The following is a 23749-nucleotide window of genomic DNA, read 5'->3' on the forward strand; positions in this document are numbered from 1 at the left end:
CTGTGTTTATCTAATCCCTCAGTAAATTGATAAGAAGAAATTATATATATATATATATATATATATATATATATTGTAATAGAATTGCAACTCACACGGTTCGTTGCCCCTTTAAAAATAGACCCAACACACTGGAATGGATTTTTTAAGCGCTGGTGCGCTATTTTTAATACACCAAAACAAAATACAAACACAAAATAAACACCTAGCTCTTTACGAGCACTAACTAAACAAACAGGTACACCCTGACTACCACGGGACAGCTAAGCTGTTTCCCCATCCTTACACCAAAACACCGGTTAAATACCACACTTACTTTTTATTTACTTTGGCTACTCTGAGACAGAGCACCTCTTCTGTCTCCTTCTCCTTAGCAGCCATGAGCAGACTATCTGCCTCCCTTAAATACCCTGCACCTGGTACTAATTTAACAATGGCTACCAGGTGCAGGGGATAATTAATACTAAAACAATTTAACAAATTCAATTAAACAATAAAGCAAACAATTAAATTAAACAAATGTGCATTCCGCACATGTTTTTTCTTCAGGGAGGCTTTAACCCCCTCCCTGCTGTCTTACAATATATATATATATATATATATATATATATATATATATATATATATATATATATATATATATATATATATATATTATTGTATATATATACATATATATATATATACACTGAGTGTACAAAACATTAGGAACACCTTCCTAATATTGAGTTGCACCCTCTTTTGCCCTCAGAACAGCCTCAATTTGTCAGGGCATGGACTCTATAAGGTGTCGAAAGCGTTCCACAGGGATGCTGGCCCATGTTGACTCCAATGCTTCCCACAGTTGTGTCAAGTTGGCTGGTAGTGGATCTCTACTCCGAATAGCTTGTTCCATCTCATCCCACAGATGCTCAATTGGATTGAGTTCTGGTGACTGGGCAGGCCACTGCAGTAAGCTGAATTCACTGTCATGTTCGTGTAACCAATCCTGGACAATCCTAGCCTTGTGGCATGGGGCATTATCCTGCTGAAAAAATCCATTAGCAGATGGATACACTGCTGCCATGAAGGGATGCACCTGATTGGCAATGATGTTCAGATATCCTGGGGCCCAATGTGTGCCATGAAAACACATCCCACACCATCACACCACCACCACCAGCCTGCAATGTTGACACGCGGCATGATGGATGCATGTACTCGTGGTTTTTTCCATACCCTAGTCCTCCCATCAGCGTGAAACAGCAGGAACCGGGATTCATCAGACCAGGCAATGTTTTTCCAATCCTCCAGTGTCTTCATTCCTTAGCCCACTGCAACCGCAGTTATTATTATTTGTTTATTTAGCAGACACCTTTATCCAAGGCGACTTACAGAGACTAGGGTGTGTGAATTATGCATCAGCTGCAGAGTCACTTACAATTACGTCTCACCCGAAAGACAGAGCACAAGGAGGTTAAGTGACTTGCTCGGGTCACACAATGAGTCAGTGGCTGAGGTGGGATTTGAACCGGGGACCTCCTGGTTACAAGCCTGTTTCTTTAACCACTGGACCACACAGCTTCCTATTCTGTGTCTCCTATACAGTTTCTTGTGTTTTGCTGAAAGAAGTGGAACTCTGTTAGGTCGTCGGCTGCCATACCCCATTCGTGTCAAGGTACGACGAGTTGTGCATTCTTTTATGGGTCTTTCGGCACCAATGTTGTACTGGACTGTCAGTTGACTAACTGTAGCCCGTCTGTTGCTCTGCACAAATCGTGTCAGCCTCCTTTGGCCTCTTTCATCAGTGAGTCGTTTTCGACCACTGGCCTGCCGTTGGCTGGAAGTCCTTTGGATGGTGGACCATCCTTGATACACACGGGAAACTGTTGAGCGTGAAAAACCCAGCAGCGTTGCAGTTCTTGACACACTCAAACCGGCGCGCCTGGCACCTACTACCATATCCCGTTCAAAGGCACTTACTGTAAATCTTTTGTCTTGCCCATTTACCCTCAGAATGGCACATATACACAATCCATGTCTCAATTGTGTCAAGGCTTAAAAATCCTTCTTTAACCTGTCTCCCCTTCATCAACACTGATTGAAGTGGATTTAACAGGTTACATCAATAAGGGATCATAGCTTTCACCTGGATTCACCTCGTCACTCTATTTCATGAAAAGAGCAGGTGTTCCTAATGTTTTGTAAACTCAGTGTGTATATATATATATATATATATATATATATATATATATATATATATATATATATGCTGTATTTTACCTTGAAGTATGTGTTAACGCAACTATTTCAGGATCTGACCCGACCAGAAATGTATTTTAAAAAAGCCACTACAACCCATGGAACTACTGCTAAATGACACTGCTTTAAAGGTATGCTGTTTATATTGTTGTTTTGTTTCAATACTGTAAACAAATTTGTCAGAATGTATGTATGACGTTTAAATCATAAAGCAAAAATGTGGTTTGAGTATTATTAATAACTTTTGTCTTTTGTGTTAGTTTTTGAAATTAATTAAATTTAGCTTGTCAAATAAACAGTAAAGTTCAGTATTTTACAGCACTGATGTAAGAAACCTAAAGATATAGCGACCTGTTTAATAACCATGAAATTCCTTTAAGATTGTTACCTACCACAAGCTGTGATAAATCCTGTGCACAGAAGCTTTCGAGAAAGCTAGCTGAGAGTTATAATTAATCTTTTTTAAATAAAAAATGTCAAGCTATTAAATGTATAAAGTACAATGTTTTAATAGGGTGGAGAATATGAATGGGTTTATATAGTTAAAAGCCCAAACTCTTAAAAGATGAACTACCAGTAGGGTTTTTTTTCTGTTGTATAACAGTGAAAACATTCTCACCCTGAGCTGTGAACCATTGACTGGACATCTGGTTTAGTATTACACAACGCTGTCCATGGATCTCGCCCTGAACTGTGAACCATTGGCTGGACATCTGGTTTAGTATTACACAATGCTGTCCATGGATCTCGCCCTGAACTGTGAACCACTGGCTGGACATCTGGTTTAGTATTACACAACGCTGTCCATGGATCTCGCCCTGAACTGTGAAGCATTGGCTGGACATCTGGTTTAGTATTACACAACGCTGTCCATGGATCTCGCCCTGAACTGTGAACCACTGGCTGGACATCTGGTTTAGTATTACACAACGCTGTCCATGGATCTCGCCCTGAACTGTGAACCATTGGCTGGACATCTGGTTATATACTGTTATAATACTAATGCAACACAGATTTGTTTCTGATTGACTACCGAGTAGTCATGAACTAATTCTCATATTGGCTGCACTAATTTGACACTGAAAATGCCACACAGTAAAATTATATTGACGAATCACACTGCGGTGCATTCCCATCTACGTAATTAGGGGAAACTATACGTTTCAACAACAGTGTTTGCTTTTCTTTAAATCTAGGAAGGATTTTCTTGTGCAGCTTTTGTCTTGCAACATGTAACCTATTCAGTTACTTAGCCATTTGTAAGAGGTTCGATTTCTTCTTAAAAATAATTAATCATCTTCAGGTAAAGTTAATCAAAAATAGTTTATCCAGGAATTAAAATGCAAGCAGGAACAAAGCAAATCAAAGGTGATACGTCAGTGATCTCACATACAAGTCTCAGTTGATGGTGTTCTGAGCTGGCATCAGTGTAGGTGTTATTTACTTCTGAGCCAACTTGAACTTTCATAGCATCAGAGATGTTGTTTTTTTTCTGAGTCAGCATGGCACAGATGTTAGTTTCTGAGCTGGCATCATTGTAGATGTTAGTTTCTGAGCTGAGCTGAGCTGACCTGACCTGACCAAAGAAATTACTTCATACAGCACAGATATACAGCTAGCTTACATAATTTCCTTGCCCAAATTTGGTCTTATTTCCCTAGCATGATGCATGGTGTGAGACTAAGCACATTTGTGTTTCTTCTTCACTTTATCAATGTCAGCAGAAAACCAGATAACAAGAAGTTACATTTAAGAACAATACTATGAGTTTTGCTCAGTTCTCACAGGCAGAAAAGCGCTATACCCACGCATCACAAGGTCAAACAACAAGACTGGTGATTGCAAACGGCTGATGTGCACCAGCTATGTACAGCTTAATGTTAAGACTTCATTAACCCTGCGTTGATTCAGCACTTACATTAAACACAGGAAAATCACACAATGTTTACACACAGTTTCAATGATTTATTTACCATTTAAATGGGAAGCATAAGCAACAGTAGTATAATGGAAAAGGAACAAAGGCCAATGAAACAATAAGGGCTTGTGCAATTTAACTGGAACAATATGTACACTGCCCCACACAAGGTGTGTGTTTATCAGAAAAAGCCTATGTGTTCCAATTGTATAGTGTATTATTATGCATTCTGTGACACTTACCTAAAGTAACTTTTTACAAAAGTAAATGGTTTTAGCACCAGTTTCAATTGGTTTGTTAATGGTTTGTATATAGGCTTAAAACAGCGTATTAAGCAGAAACAATTTATACGAAAACAAAAGTGTCATCTGTCCCGAGGTCACAGCTGCACTCTGAATTTATGAAAAGCCAGTCACTCCCACAAGGCCAGGGCAATACATAGGCAAAAATCCTTACACATTGGTTCAGTGCTCAACAGCACTTTCAAAGCCTGCTCGCTATTACTGTATTTTTTATTAATTGAATCAAAATTTCGGAATACATGTAGACTTTGTAATCTCCCACATCTTCCTCATTTTGAGTCTGCCAGTAAGAATGAAATTAGTCATACAAAGCTAATGCCAAGATATTGGTTCCTTTGCCAAACAAAACTGTAAAAAAAAAAAAAAAAAAAAACATGATTTCCATTACATGAGTAGATGTTAAAACTTCATGCTGATTTGAACCCGGCTCTCGCCAAGATAAACACCAACTAAGAAGTAGCTTTACAGTAAACTAATGTGATCCATCTGTGTCTCTATCCATTTGCGTTTCCTTCCATATGATGATGTAGATATCCTTCTGTCTGGTGTTGATGGCTGAAGTGTAATGCTGGCTCCAGGGATCAGCTTATTTGCCTCCCTGGCGCATCAGCACACACAACGCCTGTGATGCTGGCTCCGGGGATCAACCACAGTGCGGTCTCCCCAGCGCATCAGCATGACAACCGTCTGGATTGAGTGAAGTAGGGTACATCTCTGGGGTCTTCAAGTGGGCACCTTCCATCCTCTGTGTTTCGTCGACTAGCCCACAACACCTCAAGAGGGCTCGGCGGTGATTCTGGCATCCCAGCATCACTCCCCTCCGTCCCCCACTCAACTCAGCCCAGCTTACTTACCTGTACGTCAGCGTTTCTTTCTTTCTATTGTGCTTGAGATCCCCAGCCAGAATCTTTCCGTCTCAACCACAGCCAGTTGCTGCTCCTCTCTGTTGCTTCAGATATGTTCTTCACTGTTCGACACAACTCTTGGCCACTGAATCTGACGTCTCTGAGAAACCGGGTTGTAGAGTGTGCCACAAATCCTCGACAACCCACCTCCACTGGGTAAACCTGGACTCTCCATCCTCGCTGTTCCGCTTCAGAGGCTAGTTGAGCATACCGCAGTTTCTTCCTCTCATACGCCTCATCTACAGCATCCTCCCATGGCACTGTTAACTCTACCAGGTGAACAAGGCGAGCTGATCCAGACCACAAGACAATATCTGGTCGAAGGTTAGTGGTGGCAATCTCAGGTGGAAAAATAAGCTTTTGACCAACATCTGCCAGCATTTTCCAGTCTCTAGCAGCTCCCAGTTGTCCTGGGCGAGGATTGGTTTTAACACCTTTTCTTGGTGGTTGCTCTCCTGGGTGGTGGAATGCTGTCTTTTGTGTGTAATGTTTTGATGGAACTGGTGGCAACTTATTGGTCATGTTACGCTTGTCTTCCAATGCTAAGGCCAAACATTGCATCACCTGGTCATGGTGCCAAGTAAACTGTCCAGCACCTTACATCCTGTCAAAATGTGTCTTAATGTTGCAGGTGATGAACACAAAGGACATGAGGGATCCTCTCCTACCCAGAGATTTAGGTTTTGTGGTGATGGGAGAACATCATATGTTGACCTGATGAGGAAACTGATCCTGCCCTGTTCCATTGACCATAGGTCTTGCCAGCCAATCTTGTGTTGTTCCACACTCTCCCATCTCATCCATTCTCCTTGCTTGGCCTGGGAAATGGCCTTTAAGCACCTCATCCTCTCCTCTTGCTTTTGCATCTCGTTGACTACCAGCTTCCTCCGTTGAGCTGGGTCTGTCTTGTGCCATATATATATATATATATATATATATATATATATATATATATATATATATATATATATATATATATATATATATATATATAATTATTATTATTATTATTATTATTATTATTATTATTATTATTATTATTATTATTATTATTATTATTATTATTATTATTATTATTATGTATTTCTTAGCAGAACCCCTTATCCAGGGCGACTTACAATCGCTAGCAAATACAAATACATTCAAGTGTTACAATACAAGTAATACAATAAGAGCAAGAAATACAATAATTTTTGTTCAAGTGTGACAAACCACAATTCAATAATACAGCAGATAATAGTGATAGTTACATCAGGATATGATTAAGTACAAAATACTACAGGTTAAACACTTGGCAGATTACAATATTCTGAAGTACAGGATTAAATGCAGTAAAATAGGGGGCAGATAAGAGCAAAATAAAGCACATTTAAATGAAGGGTGATAGTGTCCCAGGATACAACAGAGGAGTTCTACAGGTGCTGTTTGAAGAGGTGAGTCTTAAGGAGGCGCCGGAATGTGGTCAGGGACTGGGCAGTCCTGACATCTGTAGGAAGGTCGTTCCACCACTGCGGAGCAAGGGTGGAGAAGGAGCGGGCTCGGGAGGCAGGGGAGCGTAGCGGAGGTAGAGCCAGTCTTCTAGTGCAGGCGGAGCGGAGAGGTCGAGTGGGGGTGTAGGGAGAGATGAGGGTCTGGAGGTAGCTGGGTGCAGTCTGGTCAAGACATCTGTAGGCTAGTACAAGAGTCTTGAACTGGATGCGAGCGGTGATCGGGAGCCAGTGGAGTGAGCGGAGTAGTGGAGTAGCGTGGGCGAAGCGAGGCAGAGAGAACACCAGGCGGGCAGCAGAGTTCTGGATGAGCTGGAGCGGACGGGGGGCTGGACGCAGGGAGGCCAGCCAGGAGGGAGTTGCAGTAGTCTAGGCGGGAGAGTACCAGGGCCTGGACCAGGAGCTGGGTAGCATAGTTGGTGAGGAAGGGTTGGATTATTCGGATGTTGCTCAGGAAGAATCGGCAAGTGCGTGCCAGAGTGGAGATGTGCTGGGAATAAGAGAGGCAGGGGTCCAGGGTGACTCCAAGGTTCTTAGCGGAGGAAGAGGGAGAGAGTGTGGTAGATTCCAGAGATCAGAGGAGGGGGAGGAGGAGGGAAAGAAAAGGAGGTCAGATTTAGAGCACGTCTGTATATATATATATATATATATACAGTGCCTTGCGAAAGTATTCGGCCCCCTTGAACTTTGCGACCTTTTGCCACATTTCAGGCTTCAAACATAAAGATATGAAACTGTAATTTTTTTGAAGAATCAACAACAAGTGGGACACAATCATGAAGTGGAACGAAATTTATTGGATATTTCAAACTTTTTTAACAAATAAAAAACTGAAAAATTGGGCGTGCAAAATTATTCAGCCCCCTTAAGTTAATACTTTGTAGCGCCACCTTTTGCTGCGATTACAGCTGTAAGTCGCTTGGGGTATGTCTCTATCAGTTTTGCACATCGAGAGACTGAAATTTTTGCCCATTCCTCCTTGCAAAACAGCTCGAGCTCAGCGAGGTTGGTTGGGGAGCATTTGTGAACAGCAGTTTTCAGTTCTTTCCACAGATTCTTGATTGGATTCAGGTCTGGACTTTGACTTGGCCATTCTAACACCTGGATATGTTTATTTGTGAACCATTCCATTGTAGATTTTGCTTTATGTTTTGGATCATTGTCTTGTTGGAAGACAAATCTCCGTCCCAGTCTCAGGTCTTTTGCAGACTCCATCAGGTTTTCTTCCAGAATGGTCCTGTATTTGGCTCCATCCATCTTCCCATCAATTTTAACCATCTTCCCTGTCCCTGCTGAAGAAAAGCAGGCCCAAACCATGATGCTGCCACCACCATGTTTGACAGTGGGGATGGTGTGTTCAGGGTGATGAGCTGTGTTGCTTTTACGCCAAACATAATGTTTTGCATTGTTGCCAAAAAGTTCGATTTTGGTTTCATCTGACCAGAGCACCTTCTTCCACATGTTTGGTGTGTCTCCCAGGTGGCTTGTGGCAAACTGTAAACGACACTTTTTATGGATATCTTTAAGAAATGGCTTTCTTCTTGCCACTCTTCCATAAAGGCCAGATTTGTGCAGTATACGACTGATTGTTGTCCTATGGACAGAGTCTCCCACCTCAGCTGTAGATCTCTGCAGTTCATCCAGAGTGATCATGGGCCTCTTGGCTGCATCTCTGATCAGTCTTCTCCTTGTATGAGCTGAAAGTTTAGAGGGACGGCCAGGTCTTGGTAGATTTGCAGTGGTCTGATACTCCTTCCATTTCAATATTATCGCTTGCACAGTGCTCCTTGGGATGTTTAAAGCTTGGGAAATCTTTTTGTATCCAAATCCGGCTTTAAACTTCTCCACAACAGTATCTCGGACCTGCCTGGTGTGTTCCTTGTTCTTCATGATGCTCTCTGCACTTTAAACGGACCTCTGAGACTATCACAGTGCAGGTGCATTTATACGGAGACTTGATTACACACAGGTGGATTCTATTTATCATCATTAGTCATTTAGGTCAACATTGGATCATTCAGAGATCCTCACTGAACTTCTGGAGAGAGTTTGCTGCACTGAAAGTAAAGGGGCTGGATAATTTTGCACGCCCAATTTTTCAGTTTTTTATTTGTTAAAAAAGTTTGAAATATCCAATAAATATCGTTCCACTTCATGATTGTGTCCTACTTGTTGTTGATTCTTCACAAAAAATTACAGTTTCATATCTTTATGTTTGAAGCCTGAAATGTGGCAAAAGGTCGCAAAGTTCAAGGGGGCCGAATACTTTCGCAAGGCACTGTATATATATATATATATATATATATATATATACAGACGTGCTCAAATTTGTTGGTACCCTTACAGCTCATTGAAATAATGCTTCATTCCTCCTGAAAAGTGATGACATTAAAAGCTATTTTATGATGTATACTTGCATGCCTTTGGTATGTCATAGAATAAAGCAAAGAAGCTGTGAAAAGAGATGAATTATTGCTTATTCTACAAAGATATTCTAAAATGGCCTGGACACATTTGTTGGTACCCCTTAGAAAAGGTAATAAATAATTGGATTATAGTGATATTTCAAACTAATTAGTTTCTTTAATTAGTATCACACATGTCTCCAATCTTGTAATCAGTCATTCAGCCTATTTAAATGGAGTCACTGTGCTGTTTGGTATCATTTGTGTGCACCACAATGAACATGGACCAGAGAAAGCAAAGGAGAGAGTTGTCTGAGGAGATCAGAAAGAAAATAATAGACAAGCATGGTAAAGGTAAAGGCTACAAGACCATCTCCAAGCAGCTTGATGTTCCTGTGACAACAGTTGCAAATATTATTAAGAAGTTTAAGGTCCATGGAACTGTAGCCAACTTCCCTGGGCGCGGCCACAAGAGGAAAATCGACCCCAGATTGAACAGAAGGATAGTGCGAATGGTAGAAAAAGAACCAAGGATAACTGCCAAAGAGATACAAGCTGAACTCCAAGGTGAAGGTACGTCAGTTTCTGATTGCACCATCCGTCGCTTTTTGAGCAAAAGTGGGCTCCATGGAAGAAGACCCAGGAGGACTCTACTTTTGAAAGAAAAACATAAAAAAGCCAGACTGGAATTTGCTAAAATGCATATTGACAAGCCACAATCCTTCTGGGAGAATGTCCTTTGGACAGATGAGTCAAAACTGGAGCTTTTTGGCAAGTCACATCAGCTCTATGTTCACAGACGAAAAAATGAAGCTGTCAAAGAAAAGAACACCATACCTACAGTGAAACATGGAGGAGGCTCGGTTATGTTTTGGGGCTGCTTTGCTGCGCCTGGCACAGGGTGCCTTGAATCTGTGCAGGGCACAATGAAATCTCAAGACTATCAAGGCATTCTGGAGCGAAACGTACTGCCCAGTGTCAGAAAGCTCTGTCTCAGTCGCAGGTCATGGGTCCTCCAACAGGATAATGACCCAAAACACACAGCTAAAAGCACCCAAGAATGGATAAGAACAAAACATTGGACTATTCTGAAGTGGCCTTCTATGAGTCCTGATCTGAATCCTATCGAACATCTATGGAAAGAGCTGAAACTTGCAGTCTGGAGAAGGCACCCATCAAACCTGAGACAGCTGGAGCAGTTTGCTCAGGAAGAGTGGGCCAAACTACCTGTTAACAGGTGCAGAAGTCTCATTGAGAGCTACAGAAAATGTTTGATTGCAGTGATTGCCTCTAAAGGTTGAGCAACAAAATATAAAGTTAGTGGTCCCATCATTTTTGTCCATGCCATTTTCATTTGTTTTCTTATTTACAATATTATGTTGAATAAAAAATCAAAAGCAAAGTCTGATTTCTATTAAATATGGAATAAACAATGGTGGATGCCAATTACTTTTGTCAGTTTCAAGTTATTTCAGAGAAAATTGTGCATTCTTCGTTTTTTGTGGAGGGGTACCAACAAATTTGAGCACGTCTGTATATATATATATATATATATATATATATATATATATATAATATATACTGAAGGATCCATTATAATTCTTTGCTCAATTAACTACATTTGTACTGCATACTTTACCCTTGGCTTTCTTTTTTTGTTTCCATTCCCCAATGGTAGTTTCAGCAGCAGGTGTACAAACATAGCAGCATGAGGTAAGGATGTCTTCTGCAAGTTCCTCTGCAGCACAGGGAAACAAAAAGAAAACATAAACAAGCATATCTTAACCTCCCCCCTATGCTGGTTTAGTTATGCAGGGTAACATTTTACTGGAAATACTGATATTTTAAACATAATGCTCAATATTTATGAAGCATGTAAATACAGTTTTAATTATCTTTTTTTTTTTAAATACAAGCTTTTTAAAAACTTAAACCAGGTTTCATTTGATGATACTGTAGTGATCCGTGCATTGTTGTTTATGTACTGTGTTGTTTGAGTTTCCATGCTGTGTGTTATTCCCTCCCTGCTGTGTCCTGCTGCTGCTTGTTTACTTTTTGTGTGTGTGTTCCAGTGTATAATGTAAGCCACTGCCTGTTTGTCTTCCCTGGTCTGTTTCCCCACTGGTGGTTGTCTGTCTTGATCGGTTGTTGTCTGTCTGTGCCCATTGGTTCTGGTGTGCGGCTGAGGGTCAATGGGATGTGTGTCAGCTCTGGTACCCTGTTCTGCATAAGGGGCGGAGCTGATGCTATAAGAATACCCTGTGGGGCTCCCTAGTGGCGCATGCGGTAAAAACGCTCTGCGTGGTGTGCAGGATTCACCCTATAGCTGTAGCTCTGTAGCTGTAGTTAAGTGATTCTTACGCCTAAGAATTTAGGGGAGCTCCCTAATAAAAGCTGAATCTCAAAACAATAATTGTGTGGATATAGTAATTGTTACAGCTGTGTATAATGGTTTTTAAAACACGATTCATTCATTCGACTTTTTACATATCCACCCTTACTCACAGGATATAATTAATTTCCAACTAACAACCAGTAATCATCTCAGCTGATAAACTGACATTTTGTGCAGCCTGTCAAATGCTTCGTGGGAGGTCTTAACAGGATACAGTTCAGTTACAAAACTCCAAATTTTTCTTCTTTAACATAGTCAGTTTTATACAAATGCACACAAAAAACACCAAGTGCAACACCTAATGGATAGCTGTCATCAGTCATGCCTTTTTTAGATAATGACACAAACTGTTTCGTTCCAGTTAATGATACAAAATGTATTTGTCCTGTAGTAAACTATATGCATGTGTTTAAGTGGAAAGAACGACTGCTCTTTAATTCACCTTTAGTTTTCTTTCTGTTTTTCTCGCACTTGTAAAGTGCTGTCATAGGCTAACGTGAAACTCTGTTTATATCGTGACCTGCTTTATATCACAAATTATGCCTGTATGGCAATCCTGATATAAAGCGGGTTCATATGTATGTATGTATGTATGTATGTGTGATAATAACATATATTCTTAGAATACTTAAAAGGTTATTTTTCTTTTATTAGGCAAAGTTGGCTCATGATAAACTAGTAGATGTACTACCACACAACATAACCACAAACGGCCCATTAGCTGCAGGAATAATGAATAGGGGCCATACGGTAGCTACCATTTCCAAAAGAAGGCAGGTATTTGATTATTAATTATCTACGCTTGGCAGGATCTCTAAGAATAATAAATGGGGTTCAACTTTGCCCCCACAACTAATTAACCTTATCCCTATAGAGCATTTATGACTATCTGAATTATAAATAGGACACAAAAGAAAATGATTCAAGGCCATGTCATCATGTTAATATGTTCTATATAGTCTCTATGTAGTAGAAATTGAAACCTTAAAGGCTGAGGTGCTGTCATTGTTGTTCAGGCTCCAATTTCTCCTACTGCCATCCTGACAGTCTTCTCAAAGTTGGTTTTGAATTTCCTCAGACTGGCTTTGTCTAATGTTCTCTGCCTGTAGTGTTTATTTATAAAAACACAAGAGAGGAGATGTGACACTTTGAGCCAGCCACTGTAGCATCAGAAATGTGTGCATGTTTGCATTAATATCTACTTAAACCAACCTAGTTAGGTACATTATTTCCTATATTCTATTGTGAATAAATGAATGTGTTTTACATACTTAAAGGTAAAGTGTGCCTGCTCTGTGTAGGTATCACCTTTCAAATGCCCCCCCCCCCCCCCCCCTTACACCTTACACTGACAGTGACTTCTGTTTTTCTTTATGATTTATAACATCCTATAAAACAACGAATTCTAATTGAACATTACAGGCACTGTAAATGATCTGTTGTAAAATATTGTCTATTAACATGCGCCAGTTACATGATCGTGTCTGTATTATCAGGTAGTCAATAACAGCATGAATATACAAAACAAAATACTGCCTGAATGATCTACAAAAATTAGATTTTAATACTACTTAAAGCTACATATGCTGCAAAAGAATCTGCTACTTTAATCGACTGATTCTGCAGTTAATTATAATTTAGAATTAGAAAGAATCAAGTCACTATAACAATATGTTTCTATTCTAATATACTGGATAAAGTACTAAAAGCATACAAATGAGAATAATTCGTCTATATATATATATATATATATATATATATATATATATATATATATATATATATATATATATATAATCTGATCAACAAGTGCAACTGGCATCTGTCATTTTCTGTAGCATCTTCTAAACAAAATGAATAGTTATGAAAAATATAACAATAATCAGGGTATGGAGGAATGGTTAACATCAGAAAGTTATTTTAAATAGATTACTTTCTTCAACAGCCGGAATTTCATTCGGTCACCCACAGAGTTCTGAGGTCACGTGACTGGCACACAGTAACCGTTGTTGCTCGCTAATTTGTTGCTTCTTTTGTTTACTTTCCACGGTGCCCTGGGAGAGACCCTGGATTAGAGATCAATCGGGTATTTTAATTATTATTAAGACACTGTATCTGCATTAATTGTTAAATTACTGTGTAAAACAATGTTATTACCGCACACCGTTGAGTTTTTAGGACTTTTGTACGATAGCTAGTTTATCTTTATAGAAAAAGATGTGTGTCATTACTGGCTCAATTTTAAATGTACAAATAGGGAAAAAGGGTATTTCTGCATCGTGACTGAAGGCTCTTGTTTGGACGAAATGCCATCCTTTTAAAATACGTGATTTGCGTTGTTTTATGCAATATTAGCGCAGTATTTAACAAAATTGAATCTTCGAGTCTACACAGTGAAGTGTCAGAATACGTTTTTAAAAAATACAATATCGCTTAAGCGGCTTAGGACAACGAATAAAATAAATGTCTCTGCTTCGTGTTTTTGTCGGTTCAATGTATTTTATTGGAGATGATACAATACAGACGTAAATTATGGATTAGTATTCCCGAGAAAGTAGTTTATGGGAATTTGTTACACTGTCACATCTACATTTTTCTAACCAACAATTACAGTACGACAAAAACATGTAAAAAATCGGTTTCATTTCAAACACAACATTACATTTGATATGCATTCTGCACACCTGTATGTAATATACTTACTCTACTAAATTATTTGTACACTCACTCTAGCTTGATACAGAACAAAATGAGACATTGCATTTGATCGACAGACAGGGTAGCGAATAGGATTCTCAAGATACAATGCGGACAAGGGCGTCGTTATGGTAACTAGTCAGTGACGCCGTATGATCCCTTCAGTCAAAAAGACGAGGCGGGACAATCCGTTTTAGCAGGGTAGACTGAGTTTTTTTTCTGCGATTTGCACAGCTGCGGAGAAGTTGTTTAGAAAGTTTATTTTTAAAATAAAATCAGCAAAGTTTGCACATCGCGCCAGATTTCTTTGTATTCAGAACAAGGTAAGACTGCGGTCTTTTTTTATATACGGTCACCGAAATTAGCAGGAAAACAGTCTCTACATGATCAAATCCAGAAGCAGCAGCAGCTAATTTATGTCAGATTTAAGCATTGTTTGAAGTAATTATTTCGTACCGGTGTAACGTCAGACTTGGTCAGAAATGTGTCATGTATAAGCGTCAAATGTTGCTACCTGGTCAAAATCTGATACCTATACGTTTTTTGGTCAAGTTAAAACAATCCAACAATTAATCTTTTATATAGATAGTAGTTTAAAAATATTGTAACAATTATATAGCATAACAAAAATAATGTAATAGATTTAACAATACTTAATTTCAAAGTAATATCAACAACATGACAAATAGTATCATAAATCACACCAGGCAAATAGCTATAATAATAATAATAATAATAATAATAATAATAATAATAATAATAATAATAATAAATGCAAATCAAAATACCGTTAGTTCCCATGTATACCAAATCCTGCGTGTTGTGAAAATGTAATACAGTATTTTGGTAACTGTTCTACGTCTACCAATTGATAGATGCTCTTTATTTAAGGTAGCAAAATGTGATGGGTGCAGATCAGCTGTCAAATTGTCATACCTTGGCAATTCTCTATGAAGGTAGCATCGTTTGATGGGTGCTTGCTTCTGATGTCAAACTTTATACCTTTTCATATCCATTGTATCGGATACGGTTTGTCAGTATTATTATTATTATTATTATTATTATTATTATTTTAATTAATTAGCAGACACTTATCCAAAGCGACCAAGAGAAACGAGGGAGTGAATTATGCATCTACAATTGTTGCTACAGAGCCACTTACAATTGGACCTCGGTTTTACGTCTCATCCGAAGGACGGATTGTTTTACAAAGGTAGCATAATAAGTATGCTACTGCTACCTTTGCAAAACAATTTTACAAGTGTGTACTTGAGTTTACTTATAGTTTCGAGATAATGTGACGCTTCAATGTAAAACATTTGTAGTCAGCGTATAGGTGCATTTTATTTCTTGTTCTTTAAAGTACACTCTGTAATACACTTTAATGTTCATTAACAGCAGCTGTCTGTATTCAGTATACAACTGGTTAGAGAAATATGGATTAAAATGGAAGTTTACAAAACACGTATTTCATATCCAAAGACTGGTATTGTTTTTTTATAGGCGTCCTAGGTCTTCAAGGATGAAAAAAAATGTTCATGTGCATGCAAAAGGAAAACAGTCTGGGCATGCTCAGAATGCAAAGTAGGGAAATTTGAAAGTTAGCATAAATTGACACTGGTATTCCTACCTAATCAAGTTTGCACGCTGACTAAACTGTAATAATAGATTTTTAACAGTGTGGCATTCCTGTTTATATATATATAACAGACAGACTCCCTTGAGAAAGATATGTACAACATATCGAAACGTTGGGCAGCTGGCTCTTTGAGTTAATATATATATATATATATATATATATATATATATATATAATATATAAATTACAGTAATAGTGGGCCAGATCAATACATGCAGAGAACCTTGGTAACAGAAATAGATATTTCGATACCAGTCTCCACAGGTAAGATGAACCAAAGTCATTGTATTTTATCTTGCTCTTAATTGTATTAATACTTGTACTGTGATTCTTGAAATGTATTTTTGTTTATGACTGTAAGTCGCTCTGGATAAGGGCGTCTGCTAAGAAATAAATAATAAATAATAATAATAATAATAATAATAATAATAATAATAATAATAATGAACACCTCTTTCTGCAGCGTGTATTAATGATGCTTTTGAACTTGTTGGAAAAATGCTAAAATTATTTATATTTGAATATCCTCTTAAGTCACAATTTTTTAATTATATTTTTAGAAATTTGTAAACAGTTTGTGTGAACTCTGGAGTTTGAGAAGTTGTCCTGACAAAACTTATATAAAAAAAACAAACAAAAAAACCCATTATGTATGATGTAATAGATACATACATAGGAAACATAACGTGGTACAACTGTACACCCAGTGACTGAAGGGGATATGGGAAGATTAGCTTTTCTGGTATTCCAATATATTTAAGTACATTTGAGGTCAAATGGGCAGTACATGCCCTACACCTGACTGTGCTTCATTCTTAATAAATCCCTCACCCCTAGTTTTCCTTTTTAAACTGTCCCAATACTTTTTGTAGGTATTTTTAGCAAGCAGATTGTTTGTTTGTTAAGCTACACCAGTGTGTTGACAGTAAAGTATGCTAACAGCATGTTGAACAAATTCCTCCCTAAATTTAACATAGTTAAAAATGGAACCAGATTTCAAGGCACATGAAGTTAAAGGCGTTTTTATATATATATTGAATCTTTGTTAGCTGTTATCATGGATTTGGTATTTCTCTGAAATCTAAGAGAAAGATAGAACTTGAAGATGAAATTGTATGAAATGGAAGGACGGGCTGCAGATTTTTAGAATTTTAAACTGTTTTTCTTTCTCTCTCTTTTTTTTTTAGGTTCACTGTGAAAAATCCTTTCACTGAAGAAATAATAAATATTCAACAGTTAAGTTGGCACTAGGTGATGATCTCACTAAGGTGTTAGATTTGGTTGTCCTGCTCTGTATTTATTAAGCCCTTGATAGAATAAAAATGTTCAGACCAGGAGAAACAGTGAAGCGACGACTTAATGTACACACTGCTGCCCGGGTGAGAAGTGTAGAAGTTGCCAGAGGAAGAGCAGGATATGGATTCACCCTTTCTGGTCAGGCACCCTGTCTTCTGAATTGCATTTTGAAAGGAAGTCCTGCAGACTATGTTGGACTTAGAGCTGGAGATCAGATCCTGTGTGTCAATAAAATCAATGTGTCGAAAGCATCACAAGAAGATGTTGTGAAGTTAATTGGAAGGTGCACTGGGGTGTTACACATGGTAATTGCAGAAAGCAGCAATCACATGGACTCCTGTTCAAGTGATGAAGAACTCGGTTTCCATGAAACAAAAAACTGGGTAAAGCCTAAGATTGACTCAAAAACTTTGGGGATAAACAGAGCTGAAAGAGTTGTGGCTGAAATGCAGTCTGGGGGAATTTTTAACATGATTTTCGAAAACTCAAGTCATTCTTCTAGTAGCTCTGGGAAGTCTGCCACAAAACCAAGACCGTTGTCAGAACCTGACTTTAATTACAGAAACAGATGCGGAAGTGTCAAGAGCAACCCAGACTTGCTTTCTGAGGAAGAGATGGCAAAAGTGCTGAACGACGATTCAGTATTTGCTGACATGTTTGAAAATCAGGATGATTTTGGATTAGATGCAAGCATTCTAAATGTAGGAATGATTGTCGGATATCTAGGTTCAATTGAACTGGCTTCGACAAGTGCGAACCTTGAGAATGACAGCTTGCAAGCAATCCGCGGCTGCATGAGGCGCTTGCGGGCTGAACAGAAGATCCATTCACTGGTCATGATGAAGATAATGCATGACTGCATTCAGCTTTGCAATGACAAAAGTTCTGTTATTGCTGTGTACCCTGCTGAGAAACTCGCATTCAGCGCTGTATGTCCTGATGATAGAAGGTTCTTTGGACTCGTTACCATGCAAGTTACGGATGACCAAAGTTTAGCAAAACAGCAGGAAAGTGGACTGAGGACATCATGTCACGTCTTTATGGTGGATCCAGAACTCTGTCATCATAAAATTCACCAGGGCATAGCAAGGCGCTTTAATTTTGAATGCACGCCTGACCCAGATATAAACGGTTGCTTGGAGTTCCCCACAACTTCTCAGCCTGTCCTACAGTTTGTCTCTGTGCTCTACCGTGATATGGGGGAGTCTATTGAAGGGATGCGGGCAAGAGCATTTTTAGATGGAGATAACGATGCCCAGCAGAATAACAGTACCAGCAGCAACAGTGACAGTGGGATTGGAAATTTTCAGCAAGAGGAGAAAAACAACCGAGTTCTTTTGGTTGACTTAGGAAGCAACCCAAGTAGACCTGTCCCTAATAGCCTGTGGGAAAACCCGCAGGCACGGAATCCAAACCAGGCCATGTCATCACACTGGAACGGCTATCGTTACGACCAAGAAGGAGCAAAATATAATTTATCTGAGCTGTCACATCCTGATGCCTCTCACAACTCCGGCAGGCATCTAGGTCCCTCTGCTCGGATCGAGGTCCCAGTCACTTCCTCCAGACCTAATTATCCCCAGGTTAAAAAAGCAGGCACAGTGGGCGCTGTCCAATCTGGCAGTCAGCGTTGGCTTCCTGTTCATGTTCTACGAGATTGGCAGCAAGGCCACAGCAGCGATCAGGAGTCCTATGCAGAATCTACGGATGGCTGGTCAAGTGCTAACTGCAGTACACTGCCTCCTCCGATGAGCAAAATACCAGCTGACAGGTACAGGGTTGCCGGGGAAATCGTCCAACCCTCTAAACTAATTACTCAGAAAGATGAGTGGGCCAAAAAGTTGTTTGGAGCAGAGAAAACACAAAAAAAGGTAAGATCAGCTATAGTTGTGTCTTCATTGATCTTTGCTAGGTTTCCTGGAAGATAACTGCTACTGCTGACGATGAAAATGCGTTTAGAACTATATTCAAGAAAGGTCAAAGTAGTGAAATGTTTTCCAAAAACAGGTTTTTGGTGTTTTTAATCATCAACAGAAACGATTTATTTTGGCCATTTTTTGTAGTAGGGTCTACTCGAATTATTTGATTGCACAGTTGGTAAGTTCAAATTCTGCATTCCTCCGTGTATCCCTCAAAGCATTTTTCTAATCTAAACTATTAGGTGCACATAAAAAACAATTCCAAAAACCACACAATTTTGTAACAAAAAGTAATTGCTACAAACAGAGTTTAATACTCAAAGTTTAGCCACACCAGCGTTCCCTCTAAGCATGTTAGATACTGAGAAACTTGCTGTTTTGACTGAGAAAGGGTAAATTATCAGTGAGAAACCTTTTTACAAAGGTTTACAATTTGCTTTAACAATACGAAATATGGAAGTTTAGTAAAAGTCCAGCAGTGTCATGTGAGAGTAATCCCATGTACAGTATGCCAAAATTAAGTTTAGCGTTTTATTAGCATTACAGTAACCAGGATAAAAAATGAAACACTGAAGTGTACTGTTGACCGACTCGTTGCTCTACAGAGGTTCAGTGTTGTGTATCACCCAATTGTAATTTAAATAGCGCCCTTTTAATGTAAATGCATAAATAATCTTCCCAGTTGTTACTTTGCTAATTCTGCCTTGTTCTTTGCTAAAATGTGTGTCTCGGGACAGAAAAATCTTTATGAAACAAACGTGTGTAGTGTAGTGACTACATCCTTTTTTACACAGTAAAGCGATCAATTTTCTTTAAAGAATGTATAGCTAGAAAAATAGCTTTGAGCTTGTTTCTTCATCATCATATAATGTAATTAAGAAACAGACATGGTTTAATATTGCTAATTATAGCTTTATTAAAGGCAGGTAGCATGGAAATAAATAAACTAAAAAATAATTAAACACACAATTAATTTGGCTAACTTACTTACTTCGGGAAAGCCCCGTCTGAGCGCAGTCCAGTACCTTAGTTTTTCAACATAGTAGAATGCAGAGCTTTTTAGCTCTGTCTTTTACTGAAACATTATATATTTTCTCTTTGTTGGTGCAGCTGCCATTTTGAGTTTTAGCAGACACGTGATTGAAGTGACATGATGAATAAACTCAACTTGCAAAAATAGAATGCACATGGTATGTCTTCTTCAGTTACTATATTATGTGCTTAAATGTGTATTTTGGACTCTAAATTTAATATTTTGATTACATTTTTACCAGTTTCAAAACGCTTGAGATGGTGATATTTCTGAAATGGTCATTTTTTAAAAAGGGAAATAAAACAAAAAACGTCAAAGTATGAGTATTGTGATTTTTATGTATGTTTACCAGAGTATTTATACTTATAAATAATACAGAAAGATTATGCTTCACTTACTAGTATTCAATTATATGACAAGTTCAAAACTATAAAGTTCAGCACAGAGCAGCACTCTCCATAGAGGCAGAATCGCCAGATGCCTGCTTCGCCCGCCCTGTACCAGCAGGTTTGCTGGGGCCCGAGCGAGCTCTGCACTAATGTGACGTGCATTTTTACAGAAAGAAATCATAGAATCAGCTGCAAGACAGTCACAGATATGCTTATGTTAATGCTTTGCAAGAATGCTCTCAAAAAGGTTTACCTCGAGATGTTGACGTCTTGATTAAGGTTGATATTTATGGTAATAACTTGCTTAGCCGCAAGCCTTGCTTAAGCTTATTCAAGTGCAGAGACTGGGGCACTTTCCATCATTAATAATAGTATCACCATTGATCCTGTTTGAGTGAATTGCTGCTGTTAACTTTGCACTAGTCTGATTTATTATTATTATTATTATTATTATTATTATTATTAATAATAATAATAATAATAATAATAATAATAATAATAATAATAATAATATCAGTCTTTATATATTTATATATATATATATATATATATATATATATATATATATATATATATATATATATATATATATATATATATAGTGCCTTTCATAGTGGACCACCATCAATCACAAAGCGCTTTACAAGATACAGTAAAAAAAAAAAAAAAAAAAAAATACAGTGAAAAACAGTGCATAATACATTAAATACAAGACTAGGATGTGAAACGAAAATTCTAACGCATGGATGCGTAAAAAAAAAAAAAGTGGGTTTTGAGAGTTGATTTAAAGCGAGCGTCACACACCAAAACCGGGAGAGAGTTCCAGAGAATTGGAGCCATGAAGCTTAAGACCGTTCTCTAAGGTAAAAAGTGGTTAGTTTATTTATTTATTTATATTTAGAATCTCCATTTATTTCCACCTTCCGATTTTCTTCCAGTTTGGAATGCCCAATTATTATTATTATTTTTCTCCTTCACCGTGGCGATTCCCCACACAGCTCAGGGACCCGGGGCTCTGTGGATGTCCTCGAATCCAACGAGCCAGTCGGCGTCTTTTTACACCCAGGAACTCGAGAGCGGATGTCTGCAGGCTACCGGCCTCTGGAGGACAAAGACCAGCCCAACAAATCTCCGCCCCCAAGCTCACTTGACGCCTGGCCTGTAGGGGTCACCGGAGAGCGGTGAGGAGAAACGGTCTAAACCAGATCCCACCTTCTCAACCCCGGGCACGCCAAAGCTAATGCGGCACCCCCCAGGGTCCCCAGTGAAGACCGGCTGCCTTGTACAACCAGTAGTCTGTGGTTGTATGCCTCGCCTGCAGTATGTTAGAATAGCACCTCACAGAAAATGTGCTTTGTTTTTATTATATATGTGTGTGTGTGTGTGTGTCTATATATATATATATATATATATATATATATATATATATATATATATATATATATATATATATATACATACAGTACTGTACAAAAGTTTTAGGCAGGTGTGAAAAAATGCTGTAAAGTAAGAATGCTTTCAAAAATCACATGTTAATAGATTATATTTATCAATTAACAAAATGCAAAGTGAGTGAACAGAAGACAAATCTAAATCAAATCCATATTTGGTGTGACCACCCTTTGCCTTCAAAACAGCATAAATTCTTCTAGGTACACTTGCACAAAGTCAGGGATTTTGTAGGTATATAGTCAGGTGTATGATTAAACAATTATACCAAACAGGTGCTAATGATCATCAATTCAATATGTAGGTTGAAACACAATCATTAACTGAAACAGAAACAGCTGTGTAGGAGGAATAAAACTGGGTGAGGAACAGCCAAACTCAGCTAACAAGGTGCGGTTGCTGAAGACAGTTTACTGTCAAAAGTCATACACCATGACAAGACTGAGCACAGCAACAAGACACAAGGTAGTTCTACTGCATCAGCAAGGTCTCTCACAGGCAGAAATTTCAAGGCAGACAGGGGTTTCCAGATGTGCTGTCCAAGCTGTTTTGAAGAAGCACAAAGAAACGGGCAACGTTGAGGACCGTAGACGCAGTGGTCAGCCAAGGAAACTTACTGCAGCAGAGGAAAGACACATCATGCTTACTTCCCTTCGCAATCGGAAGATGTCCAGCAGTGCCATCAGCTCAGAATTGGCAGAAAACAGTGGGACCCTGGTACACCCATCTACTGTCCGGAGAAGTCTGGTCAGAAGTGGCCTTCATGGAAGACTTGCGGCCAAAAAGCCATACCTCCGACGTGGAAACAAGGCCAAGCGACTCAACTATGCACGAAAACACAGGAACTGGGGTGCAGCGTAAAGAAGAACAAGGAGTCCTGAAAGTGATGGTATGGCCCCCACAGAGCCCTGATCTCAACATCATCGAGTCTGTCTGGGATTACATGAAGAGAGAGAAGCAACTGAGGCTGCCTAAATCCACAGAAGAACTGTGGTTAGTTCTCCAAGATGTTTGGGCCAACCTACCTGCCGAGTTCCTTCAAAAACTGTGTGCAAGTGTACCTAGAAGAATTGATGCTGTTTTGAAGGCAAAGGGTGGTCACACCAAATATTGATTTGATGTAGATTTTTCTTCTGTTCACTCACTTTGCATTTTGTTAATTGATAAATATAAACTATTAACATGTCTGTTTTTGAAAGCATTCTTACTTTATAGCATTTTTTCACACCTGCCTAAAACTTTTGCACAGTACTGTATATATATGAATAAATAGTACTATGAATAAATGCATAAATGAAAATGTGCTTGTATTACACATTTCTTTTTAGAATGCAGTTACTGTATTTTAGACACATGTCCTAGGAATTATAATTTTTACGTCTTCCAATACTGTATATAAAATAGAAGCTTGTTGATTCTGACCGGATGCGAGATGAGAAACTTAAAAGAAACAGCTACATTTTTATACAGTATTTACTCCAACTGTCTTTCAAACTATGAGTAGTGAACACTGAACACTGATCAAAGAGCACATGGCTGCACACACTTGGTGGTATAGCAGCAGTGGTTGTGCGATATGTCATTTTTAAAACCTTGTAGCAATATAAATAATTATACAATAGACTTGCCCTAACATGACTGTCCTTTTGTGACCCTGAGTTATTGTCTTTATAT

The 23749-nt window shown here is 38.6% G+C and overlaps 1 protein-coding gene across 6 annotated transcripts in view; it reads left to right on the forward strand.

The window, feature by feature from the left end:
- Positions 1-13635: 13635 nt before the first annotated feature.
- Positions 13636-23749, forward strand: part of LOC117409442 (regulator of G-protein signaling 12-like) — a 79742-nt gene continuing 69628 nt past the window's right edge. For 5 of the 6 annotated variants that reach the window (XM_034015493.3, XM_034015495.3, XM_034015496.3 and 2 more), the window contains exons 1-2: positions 14543-14673; positions 17177-19156. In XM_034015493.3, coding sequence (XP_033871384.2) covers positions 17312-19156 — 1845 coding nt within the window. In that variant the 5' untranslated portion in view covers positions 14543-14673; positions 17177-17311. Of the gene's footprint in view, positions 13740-14542; positions 14674-17176; positions 19157-23749 lie in introns of those variants that run through there. The other variant, XM_034015494.3, reaches the window with a different exon arrangement.

The sequence above is a fragment of the Acipenser ruthenus genome, chromosome 2, assembly GCF_902713425.1.
Source record: "Acipenser ruthenus chromosome 2, fAciRut3.2 maternal haplotype, whole genome shotgun sequence".
NCBI classification, from domain to species: Eukaryota; Metazoa; Chordata; class Actinopteri; order Acipenseriformes; family Acipenseridae; genus Acipenser; species Acipenser ruthenus.